This window comes from Zonotrichia albicollis, chromosome 1 (assembly GCF_047830755.1).
Source record: "Zonotrichia albicollis isolate bZonAlb1 chromosome 1, bZonAlb1.hap1, whole genome shotgun sequence".
Classification (NCBI taxonomy): domain Eukaryota; kingdom Metazoa; phylum Chordata; class Aves; order Passeriformes; family Passerellidae; genus Zonotrichia; species Zonotrichia albicollis.
Window position 1 is genome coordinate 70,476,797 of NC_133819.1, and position 15,968 is coordinate 70,492,764.

Below are 15,968 nucleotides of genomic sequence, written 5' to 3' on the forward strand. Positions count from 1 at the left end.
TTAAATAAAGAGCAAATGAAGCATTTAATGTAGGCCCATTAAATGATCACCATTCATTCTGTGTATCAAATAGGGCAAAGATCTTATGACTGAAAAATGGCATATTGTTTGAATAAAGACTGCAGATATGGGAGACTTTAAAAACCAATGGGGGCTCGGTAATTGATTTAGCAATACAGTGCAACCAGCATTAACAGAACATAAATGGACTTTGTGATCTGTCCAGGGATCTGTTGAATGAATTATCACAGTAACTGCTGGCTGTAGCTTTATGGACTGATGTAGAGAAGACATCCTATACCCCATCTCTCTATTTGCGTAAAGAATAATTTTTCTTTTTCTGGGTATAATTGTATGCTTATTACATTAGACAGATAAACCACATCATTGTATTGTACTCAAGAGCTTATAGAAAATTTAGCATGTTGCTAAGTCAAAACTGTAAGGCAATGCAATATATTTTAAGTAGGTTCAAAGATGACAAATATGGTGATGCTTGCTTTGATTAGTTTCATTTTGCTTCCACTGAAATGGTGGGTGATGTATCAAGGAGCAGAAATCCATTCTAACTGCACTCCATTAAGTTATTAGCTTTTTTTTGGACAATTAAAATGAATAGTTATGAACACTGATGAACACCAAGTGCTCTATGCACAGCTTAAAAAATTACCAGCTCCGAAACATCTGCTTGAAATATCTGTAAATCTGATGGAACAGGAGGCGTTGTCCCTCATAAGAAGAGCTTCCATAAATCTTCGGACAAAAAAGTTGCAGTAATTCTTCTTTCACAGATACTGCACAGTGAGTTTATGTCAATATTAGGAAGTCAGAGTGACAAGGAACATTTCCAGGCACTGGGATACCATCATCTAAACTATAGATCTGTTCCAGTGTTCTCCAGAAACAACCTGAGTGCTGTGAAATAGTCTTTGCACAGCATTTTGGAGGTTAAAAGAATGTGCTATTCTGGCAGCAGGCTGTAGCATGCCAGTTTACCCTTGGCATCCAATAACATTTCCAGGCACATTTAACCAACTAATATAAATGCAGCCTAAGAGATCCAGAATGTAGTGACACTGATTCTCCAGAGCAGATAGGAGAATGGCTCTTCACTCAAGAGGTAATAAGGCACTTTTCACTTCTCAAAGCTCTTGTATTCTTGAGATTTTAATTTGGATTGCATACTGATTTAACGTATTTTTTCATTATTTCATAAAGCTGATGAGACTCTTACCCTGTAAAATCTTTTCTACCAAACAATGTAAAAATCTAATGCAACATTACAAAATATCAATTACAGAGTTTTAAAGCCAGAAATAGGTTTTGCTTTTATTTATGCTGGTGTTGTGCATAATTCTATACATCTATATTTAATAAAAATTATAAAAATATTTGAAAAATATCATTGACTTCAACCAGTCAAATATTGGCATGATAAATATTGGCACTTTTAGCAAAATGTAAGGGTTGATTTTAGTTTCTATACAAGTTTTTCAACCAATAGGTCAATCTTCGGAACTGAATGAGACTACCAACATGTTTCAAGAGTAGAATGTAGAAATTTTGAGTAATGCATTCTCCTTGAATTGATACTTGTCTTGTATTTTGTTGTTATCATCTTTGGACAATCGTTCTATTTGGAAGGAAGATGCTTTTTTTTTATCCTTTGGAGGACCAGAATATTGTGACGGGCACTTTTTGATTTACTGGAGGTATTAACTGGTTGGTTAAAAAATAGGTTCCAAAAGTGTGCAAAAGGAGAGCTCTGGAAAGTCTGTTCTCAGTAAACTTATTCTTCTTGGATTTGCATCAAACTACTAAGGAGATCCAGTCTTTGACAGCCAAAGAGGGCCTTGGCCAGTTTTCCAACTGTAGCACCTTTGGCACCTTCCCTCATCACCCACTTGAGCAGCATTTGGTAAACTTTTTCCTTTAGTCCATCTCGTTCGTAGTCATGATCGATTTCGTCAATCTCGGGATCACTGAAGCCCAGTTTCCGAGCACAGTGCTTCCACTGCTTAGCCAGCTTTTCCCTCACTAGATTCAGATGCTTTTCTGTCAGGACAGTAGTATTGTCTGCAAAAAGAAGATGAGTGTAAGAAAACTGCATCTTTCCACAGTTCTTCGGTTCCTTTCACTCCCTCTCTCCTGTCCTCCCCCAAATACTTATTGGTAATTTCTAGAGATAGAATCTTAGTGGTGCAATCAGAAGTGGATTTCATGGAGGCAGCATAAGCCAGTGATGGCAGGCAAGAAATGTCCAGACAGAATATGTGTATTCACGGGTCAGTTGCTGGATTTCCTCTGTGATCTGAAGCTATCATAGTTGTCATTTAAACCTGCAAGATTGAAAAGCCTTTTCTAGAATTCCTAAAGAGTTATATATGTTTTATATTCTGAGACATAAATGTTACTTAGGGATACACCGAGATAGTCTAATTCAGCATTGACCAATGAAAATAAATTACATTTCAAATTTGTCCAACTTCTATCTGAATGAAGTTGTCATGGCTCTTGCTTACATGGTTTAACTTTTAGTTTTCTGTGTGTCATGTCAGGCAGTGGACTCTGTGATCTGCATGAGTCCATTCCACCTTGGGATATTCTGTGATTTAAACTAGAAGTCGGGTGAGGATCTCCAATCCTAGCCTTGCTTCTGCCTGTGTGTGTTTTATACATTCCAAACCAAATGATTCTCAGGTAATTATGAGGTGAATACATGAAAACTAGGGAGATATATCTCTTACCAAATACACCCACTGCTTCATAATGAGAATAAATATCTTCCATAGCAACAGAACAAGTGCTGACATGTGTATTCTGATCTTCAATTTTCATGTGATTGTAGGATCCAATTTGAATTCCAGAGCTGTTAGTTATGTTGTACTTGACTGAATCATCTGTATAGGGAACGTTAACACAAATTTACAAACAACAGCATGAGGTTCAAATGTCAAGAAGTAACATAAGGAGAAAACAGTTCCACTAATAAGGGGAGCGATATTCATTGTATTTGATGTAGAAATAACCATTTACTGGCAACTGTGCTGTGAGTGTATTTTCACTGTGCAGTGATACAGAAGTGTACTTTAGTGAAAACCCAGTCTATTTTATGACAGAGTACCACAACGAAGCTGATAGTTACTAGACTGTAAATAATGTTCTCTGTGCCTTGGGAATGCATAGTAGCAGTCTTGTTTTCTGCTGCCTAACAGCTTCAGGAGGTCAGCCTTGACTCAAATGCTCTTTTTGTTTACATTTTAAAGGCTCACCTCTGCCTCTCAGCTTTATTTTTCATAGATGTAAGTGCAAGTTTACAGTTATGACTTCCGAGTTCTGCGAGATGACAGCAAATGTAGTTTCACGTTGCTCATAAAATATGATTAGTAAAACACATAATTTGATCTTTGGTTTACTGTTGTCTGATTTCCACATGCAGCATGAAGCTAAGTCACTATTCATTTTAGGAGAGTGCAGTTTTCTGTTCTCTTGACAGTGTTTTCTGAACTCTGCTTGGATAATTCTCCACTAAACATTCTAACTCTAGCTTAACTGGTGAATCTCATAACCTGGGTCTAAAATCGAAGTACAGACACTTAAAATGATACACCAAGCTCTCTATTTATTCACCTGGAATCATGGTTACATCCTTGCTACACACTCAGTTGCAATGTGAAGTGTGAGCATCTATAGTTATGTATGAAAATCTGATTAAGAATACTTAATATATGCTAGCCTGGGACTGCAGGGCAGAAAGATCATATGTATGCATTATTAGATGAAGTTGAAAAAAGGAATGCATTTTATCGTGTATCATAACATTATTACTTCTACTCATAACATTATGATTCCTGTAATTTTTTTTTAAGAGCCAGAGGACTCAGGAAACACATCATATTTGTAGTTAAGAATAGAAAGAAATCTCATGTTTGCTATGTTCTTATCTGGCAACAAAATGAATTTAGCATAACATATGAAAATATATACACACACTTTGTCAATATTACAGTATTAACAGGAAAAATTACTACACTTATAAATCTCCTTTCCCAAGCCTTTACACTTTGCAGCTTCTCAGGTTTGGGTCATCATTTAAAGGGGGCAGAATCAAGAAGACAGAAACCTCCTCTTTCAAGTTTTCTCTGTAGTGTAGACCACTCAGAAACTGGACAAGCCTTTGAAAGGGTTAATGAAAGAATTCAGAGTGCCCCAAGCAACACAACTTTAAAGGACCATATATTAATAACTCCTGAAGGATATTGCATGACTTTAGGGGTTCAAGCCAGTAGAACCGTAGAGACCTGTGCCCCAATGAAGACTGATCAGCATGAAGCCTGTAGCTAGAAATTTGTACTAAAATGCAAACTAAGATAGGACAAAGTGTTCCAAATGTGTGTGTGGTTCCAGAGCTGGGCAGAGTGACAGCAACTTGAAGTTTAATCTAAGGAAATGACTAGGTTAGGTGTACAGGAGATCTTGCACTGCTCTCATATTTTTAAAGTTCTTGCATTAAAGAATATGTTGTCCATGATTTATCAAATACACATTTAATGGTGTGTTTAGGTCCTGATAGAGACAGGACTAAGTTATACCTATTGATACTGAAAACTTCAGCTACGGTTAGAGGTATTAAGCAATAACAGAAATTATTTCAAGTTCCTGAAGTCTTTTGTTTTACTGGTCAGGATGCAATGCACAGCCTGTTGGCTACCAGGGCAGATGAAGGCCACAGCACTTACCTGAGCTTACTCTGGATACACTAGGATAGTATGCAAACGTTCCCCTTGGGAAAGAAGTGGAATCCCTGTAACCTGTAGAAAGAAAAAACCTCAAAGAAATGCCAAAAGCATTATGTAAATAGAAAAGTAGATATACTTAACAATGGCTGCCATATTTGTGACAATGTGAGTATACAGTGCTCTTAAATACAGAGATGAGAAGCTTTTTAATTAGCAGGATTGTGTCTCCTTGAATAACTCTAGTTTAAGCCCTGATCTTATGAGGTTTTGCTGAGTTACTAATAGCCTTAACCATCCTTGGATCACAGAGAGGACAATGGGATTCCATGTGGGTGTAGATGACACAGACTACAGGAATACCTGGCAGTGTGGGATCAGAGCACACTGCAGTTACAGACTGAGCTGCTGGCAAATTCCAAGCTCCCAAGTGTGAGGTTTTGGATGCTCACAGATGGGCTCTGCAACTCATACTGGGGCAGCAAGAGCATATGGGTTGGAGTCACTCAACAAGTCAGTGAGGAACTGAAATGCAGCTCTTGTGCACCTCAGTCTGGTATCTGCTACACAATTTCACACGGTCTTCCTATAATAAATGTTTTCTTTATTTCTTTCAAACAGAAGGTTTTCCTTTATTAGTGATGTTGGAAATTCTAATGCCTGCCTTCTGACATGACAGCCCTCGGATTCATGTCAGTAAATAAATTCACATTAAAATCTAATCACAGCCTCTGCATTAATAATTCAACAGAAAAACACTTTTGTGGCATTCTGCTTGTAAAAAGCTAGGCGTTTTCTTGTGAGATGACCTGGAAAATAACACCATGCTAAAAATACTCAAGAGTAGGAGCAGGCATCTCATGCTGTCTCTAGTTCCTCAAAGTTTTATCTTGTAGGTCTCCAGTTACCACTTATTTATATGCTTTGTTAATGCCCAATATTCTCTTCCTTCTTTGTCTCCATACCTTTCTACTCCATGGCTTACCAGCAAACACCAACAGGAGCTCTCCCTCAGCACCAGGCAGAGCTCTCTGGAGAAACCAGTTCCAAGCCTCAGCTCCTTGCTGGCTCCCTAGGTTCAGGACCTCTCCCCTTGCTGCAAGCCAAGCTAAAAAATAGCCATCTATTTTCTGAAATGCTACAAGTGTTTCTTCATGAGTAGAACCTATGGTATGAATGGTACAATTTTGAGAGTCAAAGTTCTCCTCAGCTTTCCTAGAATCACTGGTGGCAGCTCCTGGTTTTGGGAGCTGTTTTAGCAGTACTTGCTGTCTGCTCTTCCTCGGCTTAGATAACTCAGCAGAATTTTATTTCTACTGGATTTTTTATTATTTCTCGTAAATCAGTGTTCTTTGGTAAGTCTGAGTCAGCTGTTGGGTCTCATACTCCTCAGTTACACTGATGCTTTAGAAATGGTTCATTTGAAATTGGCAGCCTGACATCAGTGAAAGCAGCATAATGAAGTCAAAGCTGCAGTGCTTTAACTTTGAGTCAACAAAAAGAACTTAATGAAAAGAATTCACCCTTTCTATATTACAGATCAGCCTGCAATAAGCAGGTTGTTCCCTGAGCTACAAAATTCTCTTGACCACTTCACTGAATAGAGGAAAAGTGTGTTTTCAGAAACATAGGTGTTGCAGAAGGAGGAATCTCACCTGTATCTGTGTCTGAGTTCTTTGAATACCAGTTTACATTGGTCGGTGACGTCAGGTTTTGTCCAGATTCTGGCACAGGATGTTTACTTAGGCTAAAGTTACTAGCTGAACACAATCCATAGGGATCCACCAGGTTTCCTGTTGAAAGACTGTTGGGACTGGGCCCATAATAAAAATCTACATTTTGTTTTGGTGTTGTTGCAGCTGCTGGTGGCCAGAAATATGGATTAGTGTTTGATGCTGTTTTTTCAGCTCTTGGATACAGTTCACTCAGTTGAGAAGTAGGGGATGGCTTTGCAAACGGATCACAGGAAACTCTCCGTCTCCTCTCTTCCTCTATCATTTCAGGGCTGTACAGCACAGGTGGAACTGCTTTATCCATCCGGCTCCCAAAGGCGTGGTAGTTGTATTCATACTGAAGTTTTCTTTCCAGATTATCAGGTGGTACAAATGAGGTCTCACAGCTCTCAACGGGCTGGTTCTCAGGGGAGGCAGCAAACAGGGCTTCGTTAACCTCGCTGGTCATGGGACCCTGGGAGCTGTGCAGAGAATTAGGCTGATCTGAAAGGAAAGCACATTAAATGTTTGAAAACATTCAAATGCAAGTATTTAACTTGTTGCAATGATCTATTAGCCCCCTTTATTATTATAGTTTATCTCAAAGGTTTCAATAAACATTACTTCCAGCATAAGACATTCTATAAAATAAAACACAGCTTTACTGACAAGTAGAACAGATTTTTATCTAGGAAGTACAGGTTTGCTTAAGCTATCAGTGTTAAAATCTCACTTGCTTGAGTAGTGTGAGAATTCACTGTGTACTCTACTTGTATTTATATCAAGTTTTCAACCATTGAAACAAACATTCCTGGAGGCATTTGTAAGATCTGCTTTACTGGTGTGTCTCCTCTGGCATTAACTGGAGTTTGATCAGTGCAAAACTAAGGTGTAATAGGATGGAAAATAATGTCACTGTAATAACAGGTGTAATTTCATACAGCACATATAATTTGTCATTAAAATCTTATTTAAAATGATTATGTAAAATGTTCTGTCTGGGTATGTCATGATATGAATACTCTTCCAAAGAATACATTTTTACAAGTAATGTCTACCAGATAAAATCGTCTGTGTCATCTATACCTTTCAACCTAATTCTCAGTATCAAAGGAAGCTCTACTTCAGAACTGAGCTAGATGGTGTTATAATCTGTATGATGCTGTAGCATTCTGAGACTAAATAAGAAACATAAAAATATATTTGTTGCTACTTGTAATTATTTTTTTAAGGGTAGGACTACAGATGCTTTCTTAAAGTTCTGAAAGCTTCACATTTTTCTAGAAAATATCATACATTGCTTGAAGCAAGGGACACTTACAGAGCACTGTAAAACTGGAATGAAGTGTATGTATGTGCTTCTACTTAGCTCAGATAATGCTAGTGAACTGGGGTCCCCCCCAAATTACATTACTTCAGCCCATATTAGGCAGGACCAAAACTGGTTCCTTTGGGTGGCTGTGTAGTAGAACACCTTCAGTAGGACTTGCTCTGCTTGTTTTGCTATCACTGCTAGAGAGGAAGTGGGACAAATGGTTAATACAGAAATAACTCCATCCAAAGTGACAGCTCTTAGCAATTCAGTATTACCATAAACTATGTGGCATCTGCTCTCCAGGGCAAGCTTGAGATCGATGTATGGACAGATCCTGTGGGATGCCTTCACTGACACTGTCTGAGTGATGCCCATTGACTAGAGAAAAGCCCCTGCCTTTGACTGACAGGCTGGCAAGACAGCATCTTTCTGCAGTGGAGATTCACAACAAAGTCTTTTGTACTTAAAACTTGAGAGCACCTGCAAACTGCAGCAGTCATACATGATTCTTTCTGCACAGGAAATGTAACTACACTCCCTTAAAAACAGAGCAGTGGGACTGCCCTAAGTCCATCAGTTCTACTGAAGAACAGTTGTGGGAAACCTGGCTTTGGGGAAGATTTATTAGTTGCATTTACAGTTTAACATTACTAATTTAATAGTGTCTTAGATAACCCAGCAGAATTTTATTTCTACAGGATTTTTTATTATTTCTTGTAAATCAGTGTTCTTTGGTAAGAGAATTCCAGATACACTACTACAAAACTCTAACTCTATCATATTCCATATATTATCACATATTAGAGAGCCAGCTCTATAAAATTGCTAAACATGTAACTCATCCAAGATTTGATGAAAGTATGACAAAAATACGAAAAAAAACCCTGTCTACTAGTGTTCCTCAGATTCCTTAGAGAGCAAAGTCCTAAACAAAGGAATAATTTACAATTATGTATCTTGGTCATATTCAAAGCATTCATAAGAAAGGATGGAGGGGGAAAAAGAAAGGTCTTAATGAAATTACAGCCTACAAACCAAGCAGTTGGCATGACTAAAAGATGAGAAGAAAGATCAAGTATGAAAAGTAATTAACAAAGTGACCACTGTAAAGCTGAATGTTGAACAAAATTTTTGGCATGGAAGAGGAAAGCATAAGAGTGTAAAAGGAGATAGAAATTGTAAGTGTACCTTCTGGGAGCAAATAGCATCATCTCAGTGATTACAATTCTTTCTGAGGTGCTGAGTAATTGAGTCTCTTCATAACCCTAAATGGTAAAGTTACTTGCTTTGTACACAACTTTATCTTTGGCAAATAGACAGAGTAATTATGTGTTGGTGACTTACCTACTTGACCATTGCTGCTATCTGCTGGTGCAGCATCTATTTGAAGGGATTCCATGCTATGCAGCAGTTCATTTGACTCAGGCTGCATTTTCTGCACATGAGAACAAATGATCAAATTATAGGCAAAGGCTTAAACAAAGGGAGTACCTGTAGAATATGAAGCAGTACAGCTTCACTGTGAAGTGACCTGGATGAATAGGCTCTATCAGTCTCTGGGAAAAGATCCCATCTCTTTCAGAGAGCACAGCCTGACAGGAAATACCCATTGCTTTTCTACAGGTGGGCAAAATCTTTTCTTCAATGAAGGGAGGGAGGACTGCAGTATAACAGCAGTATATAACACTCTGACTTGGCCAAACAACATCTTTGCCTACATGAATGTGACCTTAATCCAGAGTGGCTCTTGATTGTCTGACTTGTATTTAATTGCCAGACTTTTGGCAAGCAATCTCAGTGAGGGGATGCTGCTGAGGTAAAGGTAGTAAACATGCATCCTGATCTGTGGATCTATAATAAGCTCATTCATCAACAGGGAAGAAGAGGTGAGAAATCATTAACATTCAGGTTTAGGCACATTGACTTTTATGAAGCTTATTAGAAATTAGGAGTTTAGAGTAAATTTTCAGAAAGAAGCAGTGCAATTTCCTTTCTATAACCCTCATCCTCACTTAGCTAGAGTGAAGGCAAAATCTACTCCTTTTCTACTCTTTTGATGATCCCATTATTCAGGCTTTGCTGGAAGTAATTTTTTATTAACCTGCAAAAATTATTTCTCAACTTCCCTAAGTGCTGCTTACTCAAAAAATAATTTCCAAAAGCAGAGTTTGTGTTAGTATTTTTTAATTAAACCAAATAAGTACTTTCACAGATTAAAAAATCAACAATTCTTACCTATCTCTTCCCAAAAAATCTACTTCCCTCCAAAAGCAAAAGGTAACATTCTAACACACATTACAACCATAGGTCCTTATATTTTACTTGAGTAATGGAATTGTTTGACCAGGGGGGTTAAACCAAATGACTTCTGGTTGCTTTCATCCTCAACCATTCTGTGATTCTGTGATCCTTTTAGTTAGGAGGCTTCCATGATTGCTGGGCAGGCAGCAGGAAGGCTATGTCCAAACTCTCTAAGCCATGTTGCTACTGAAGCTGTACTTGTAATTCACACTGTGACTGCCCTGGATCCTCTGTTCACAATCTGTGCCCTGATTGTAATGGATGCTTTCCTTCCTGAGAAAGTAATAAACTCACAGCCCATTTCCTACATAGTCATTTTGTCCCTATGATATGAGAGGTGCATCTGCAGAGAGCTAATGCATGTAGTAAAATTTGCTTTGGTCCTGGTTTGGGGTTGCTGTCATAAATCAGACATATATGTAGTTCATATTGGGAGTTTGATCAAATCAGTCCAAGAGATCTGCTTTATCAGTTTCACTTTGCAAAACTCTGTTGCTTTTTTGAACAGTTACTGGTGTTTCATAAACATCACATGAAGTGAGTAATTTTTATTTCCACAATTGAAGACTTGGTGAGAAAGAAGCTTTTAAAAAAAGGTGAAAGAATGGTTTCACAAGGAAGTTTGTTTTGTTTTGCTTTCTTAGTTAAGAATACTCTCTGTATTGTCTGTGAGTGAAGTCTATACAGTCAAGTGATGAAACTCATAATATCTGTGATAAAAAGGTTCCATTATCAGCCCATTTTTTCAGTAAGTTATGATTCTCTTATTTTCAGTCGGATCTTTTATACTTTTAATCATAGTATTTAAACTTACAGCAAGAAAAGTAAGACAAACCAACTTGGACACTCAGGAAAATGATCTGATTTTAACTTTTACCTGTTAATATTACTGTGGAATACCTTCCCGGTCTCAAGCAGGCTGAGACTCATGAGACACTGCCTGAAGACAGGGCAAAAATTACCAAGAATTTATGAAGTTACTTTAAATTAGATTCTGCCACTTTTTAATTTATATGAATAACATTTTGTGAGTGAGACTTAGTGGATGTTTGAGGACAATTGCAAAATATCATCATAGAATCAGCATGCCTCTCAGGTGGAAATAGACCTTGGGCCCACCTCCTGCTCAAAACAGGGTCACTTATGGACTGGAGTTGGTAGCTCGGAGCTTTGTGCAGTCGGGTTTAAAAACCTCCAATCATGGTGACTGGACAACCTCTTTAGGTAACTTGTGCCACTGCTCTGCTCTGCTCAGAGGGAAAGTTTTGGAGTTTTTTAATTTCACTCTTACATCCAAGTTTGAGTCTCTCTTGTTTCTGTATTTGTCTTTTTTCTCTAGTCCTCACACAATGTGCTGCTGTGAAGAGCTCGGCTCTCTCTTCTCAAACTCCTCACACATAGGGGCAGGCTGCTATTTCTTTGTCCTCCAAAGCCATTGCATGTCTGGGCTGCATTCCCATTTCCTATAAGGACTAACAAGGTGTGAGCAGACCTGCTGCCTGTGACACTGCTGGTGCCAGGCAGGCTGTGGCTGGTGCTCGGGCTGCTGCTCTCCACCACCCTGAGGTTCTTGGCAGTGCTGCTCCCTGGCTGGGCAGCCCCTGGTTGGCACTGAAGCCAGGGGTTATTTAATCCCAGCATTCCTCTTGTGCTTTCTGAATTTCACAAGGTTTCTGTCACCACATTCCTCCAGCCTGCAGCTATCAGCCTTGTCCTTGTGACTGTCTTGATTAGCCCTTCTAGTTTGGTGCACACCTTATGTGTTTTCATTGTTTCTGTCAGGTCACTGACAGAGGAGTAAACCAGGTCAGGTCCCAGCCCCCTGCACTCCTGCAGCTGCTTTTGGCCTGCAGGTGAAGAAGGACCCATCAACTACTCTGGGACTCACCATCCAACCTGTTTTCATCTGCTCATCCAGACAGCAGCATCTGAACTTGGATACAAGAGTAGTTTGGGAGAGAGTGCTGAAAACCTTCTGAATGTTGAGATAAATGACATGCACTGCTCTGCCCTCATTCACAAATTCAGCCATTTTATCACAGCAGGAAATCATATCAGTCAAGCATGATCAGTGGCAGAATCTGGCCATAGTTGGGGTTGGGAAGAAGGAATGTGGGGAACTTTAAAATGCTTAGAAAGCTACTCACTTTTAAATTCTTCAGATCTTCTTCAATATTTTTTCCTAGCTCTTCATAGTAAAATGGCTTGTATCTTTCACTGATTTCTGCAAAAAGCAAAGAACTAAGTGAAAAATGGTTTTCAAAGGAAAGTAAAAGTGAATTGTACTGTTAACAATCTTGATGGAAAAGGAGTGAAGAATGAAGACTTCTACAATGTCAGAAACAAGAAAGGTATACGTACATTGATAATTTGTTCACATGGTACATTTAGTCTCAAACAGTAACAAGAACAGGATAACTTCTATGGATTTGTTGTTGTTGTATTGGCTTTTATGGTGAAATCTGTCTATGATCAGTGGCTGAGAGCATCTTTCCTTGGCTTGCATATGGGGAAATTAGAAGCTAAAATCCAATACAAGCATAAACTTAATCTATTAGCAGTAGATTATATATGCTTAAGTAGATTATATATGTTTAATATGGAGACAGTAGGTGGGTTCCTCATGGGATACACATTTTCTCTGAGCATTTAAATACATGCCTGTATATGAAGTTGTTGGTGCCCCAGTCTAAATACAAACCTCAGTTTCCTGTTATTTGTTGGGGTCTTTTTTGTGGGTTGAGGTTTTTTTCCCCTCTTTTTGTTGTTTTGGGGTTTTCCGGGTTGTTGGGGTGTTTTTGGTTTTTTGGTTTGTTTGGGGTTTTTTTGGCACTATGTATTGAGTGCCAAAAAGACAATGAGACATAGAATTTTTACTTATTTGCTCTTAGCCTCCTTCCCAGACCATTCAGCCAAGACTTCTACTGACTGGAAGTGTTTTGCCATCTGACCATATGAAAGGATGATTAGCTATCAAAGTCAGTCACGTTGCTTATGGAAGGATAACTAGGGCAGCTTTTGAATCTGGAGTATTTTGAACAGGGTATTTTCTCAGTCATGGTCAAGATATACTATATCCCTTGATGTTAGTTTTTATGTAAGTTTCAGCAATAAGGTTATACTATGCTGAAAAGAAGTTATCAAGGATAAAGTGTCTTAATCAGCTCCATTCACTTACTAGGATTTTTAAAACCTGCAAATGCTGGATCAGATCCCACTTTTGGTCATAGTACAAAGAGCATACTTTGTACTACGACCAAAGAGCAGATTATGTGCATGGCTATTTCAGTTTTCATAAAACACCCCATCTTATTTCAAGAGGAAAATACTCTTGAAATGTTTTGCTGCATTATAAGCTATCAATGGACACAAACAAATACAAATCCTAAAGTAATGCCTTACCTGCAAAGGTTGGACGTTTCTCTGAATCTTCATCCCAGCATTGCTTCATTAAGTCAATAACTTGCACTGGACATTTATCAGTGATCTCCTTTATGTCTGGTCTGTTTCCATTCATGATGCCAAAGCAAATCTGGGTTTCATTTATACCATCTGAAAAATAAAATTTCCTATCAGGTTCTGCTCATGGGTTTTGCTACCTTTCCATAGGTAAAAGAAACAATGAAATAGCTCCCTGTGTGTTTGTGGGTATGTAAAACTTGATTTCAAAGAGGTCCAGGTTACAGCTACAAATCTTTCATATTAGAGAATTTAAATCCACTGCCCTGATTTCCATGTAATAGAGATTTATTTTAAGATTGATGGATTTACTTTTATATGTAAGACGTGCACAGTGTGAGTAAGGGTGACAGAGGTACCTCTCTGGAACCTGCTTCTCAGGTGCATCAGCCCTGCACTAGATATGAACACAAAGATGGCCACACAGGCAACATTTAGCCATTTAAATAGCAAAAAATCCATTCAAAATTATAAACATGTTACTCTGGAATTCCACAGCTGGCTCCTACTGTTCTACATAAGCCCATTGGTGCACGTTGAGAAATCAGCACCACACAGCTGAGAATCAGTAACTGATTGTGAGATCATTCTCATTTTCATGTGTAACTAATCCACCTCAGGAAATAGTGTCCATCAAAGTTTCCATCCTGGCCCACCTGAGGTTTGCTTAATTTCTGCCACCAAGTCTGGTTTGTACCCACACCATGTAGATGTGAGTAGATTCAGCTTATGGCTGCATTTCATTCAGATGCTCTTGTCCATGCTGACAAGTCAGGAATGATGCAACTATTTCCTCTGACTGGCCATGAGGTGCCAAACCAGTGCTGTTCTAGGCCATGGCTGATGCAATCTACTAATCTTAATTTTATAACATTAAATGCTTAATATTTGTAACTTATTTTTCTGATAGCATCCTTTGGGAAATAACGTACTTTCATATGGCTCTTTGTTAGCAAAAATTGCCCAGATCACAATGCCAAAGCTGTAAACATCTGATTTCTCCACTGGTTTAGCATTAACACAGCGTAAATGCTCTGGGGCCATATAGAAAAGAGTCCCAGCATTGTTCTGGTAGGTGCTCTTCATTTGCTTCTGTCGGACAGTTTCTTCTTGGGTCAGCCTGCTCCAGCTCTTAAAGGAGGCAACACCGAGATCTGCAATCTGAAAAATGAGACACATCAGAGCTGTAATGAAGAGGAGATAAACAAGTATTGCATTCAGTGTCAATTTTATCAAGTCTTAATAGTCTAATAACTTAAGTCTACTAACTTATCGAAAAATTAAATAGTGAAAAAATACAACTTAAAAAAGGAAAACAAACTATTTGATTTTTTTTTCTTGTTTTTCTTTGGTTGGTTGGTTTGGTTTTTGTTCTAAATAAAGCATCACTGCCAGCTGGGAGCCATAAGGCTGAACTTTTATTATTTCTTCTATCCTCATATTGTGTAAGTGTAGAACATTTGCACAATGTGAGGATAGAAGAAATTTGGTTTCACTCACATTGGCAATCTTATTTGAGGTCTGCTTGCAGCACTCATAGGAGAATAGAAGATTCATAGGAGAAGAATCTAAGATTCAAACCTAGAATCAATCTATGAGACAGGCAGATATGCCTCCTCTCTCACTGCCCTTTCCATTCAGATTCCATTTAACTCAACCAAGTTAGATCTTCCTTCAGAAGAGGGAAAGAAGAGGATCTGAAATGATGTGATATATATGACAAAGAGACATGGAAAAGAATAGCATGGAGTAGGTTAAAGCACAAATACCTGGGTACTGTGTGTTGACAATGTGGTATTATTGAAACTTTAAGGTGCAGTTTTGCAACTAGACTAACTAGATGAAGAAAGTAATCTTTCGCTCCTCTCCCCGCCATCTTCTATTATGTGCTCCCTCTGCTCCTCTTGTTCCAGGACTGACACTTTCCTGGGAAGACCCTAGTGCAAGGCAGTCAAGCAGCCTGCTGAACCAAGTGCTCCCCAACAGAAGGATAGCACTGCCAACAAGGTAAATGGTAATCTGCTGCTTTGGGTTCCTAAATCAAGACAGGCTGTTCACATTAGCACCAGTGCTAACACAAGGGAACAGGAGGTCATCAGGAGAGGAAAGCTGAAAGAAAATGGGCGTGTGTCTCTTGGCCACAGTCAGCTGTCAAACAGAGTTGAGTAACTCAATTACTTCAGATAAAATCAAGATGACACCTCGCCTCACTTCTAACTCACTTTTCTCTCGTATTGCCTCTAACTAGCTTATTGTTCCTCTTGAGTTTCTGCAGCCCTGGGCTATGTTTAGAGGTTGTGTATTCATTGGAAAATCCCGGCAACATTCTGCTGAGGAAGTAGGAGTCCAGGTTCATGTGTAGTGCTAGAGAAGGATATGACAAATCTTTCTACACTTACAATTTCCTAGAACCACTATTTCCCTTTCTAATGATTGACAATGTTA

At 38.7% G+C, this 15,968-nt stretch overlaps 1 protein-coding gene and 1 long non-coding RNA gene across 4 annotated transcripts in view; one reads left to right on the forward strand and one right to left on the reverse strand.

Moving 5' to 3' along the window:
• The window catches only part of LOC113458558 (uncharacterized), a 30,569-nt gene that overhangs the window by 12,109 nt on the left and 2,492 nt on the right, over positions 1-15,968 (forward strand). The window contains exon 2 of the long non-coding RNA XR_003378912.2: positions 15,437-15,530. This is a non-coding gene — a long non-coding RNA (uncharacterized LOC113458558). The remainder of the gene's footprint in view (positions 1-15,436; positions 15,531-15,968) is intronic.
• RIPK1 (receptor interacting serine/threonine kinase 1) overlaps positions 1-15,968 on the reverse strand; it is a 25,170-nt gene continuing 9,202 nt past the window's right edge. For all 3 annotated transcript variants that reach the window (XM_014275856.3, XM_005481691.4, XM_074544415.1), the window contains exons 5-12: positions 14,456-14,684; positions 13,467-13,616; positions 12,212-12,288; positions 9,108-9,198; positions 6,392-6,952; positions 4,740-4,811; positions 2,748-2,900; positions 1-2,076 (exon numbers count right to left, since the gene is read on the reverse strand). In XM_014275856.3, coding sequence (XP_014131331.2) covers positions 1,790-2,076; positions 2,748-2,900; positions 4,740-4,811; positions 6,392-6,952; positions 9,108-9,198; positions 12,212-12,288; positions 13,467-13,616; positions 14,456-14,684 — 1,620 coding nt within the window. In that variant the 3' untranslated portion in view covers positions 1-1,789. The remainder of the gene's footprint in view (positions 2,077-2,747; positions 2,901-4,739; positions 4,812-6,391; positions 6,953-9,107; positions 9,199-12,211; positions 12,289-13,466; positions 13,617-14,455; positions 14,685-15,968) is intronic.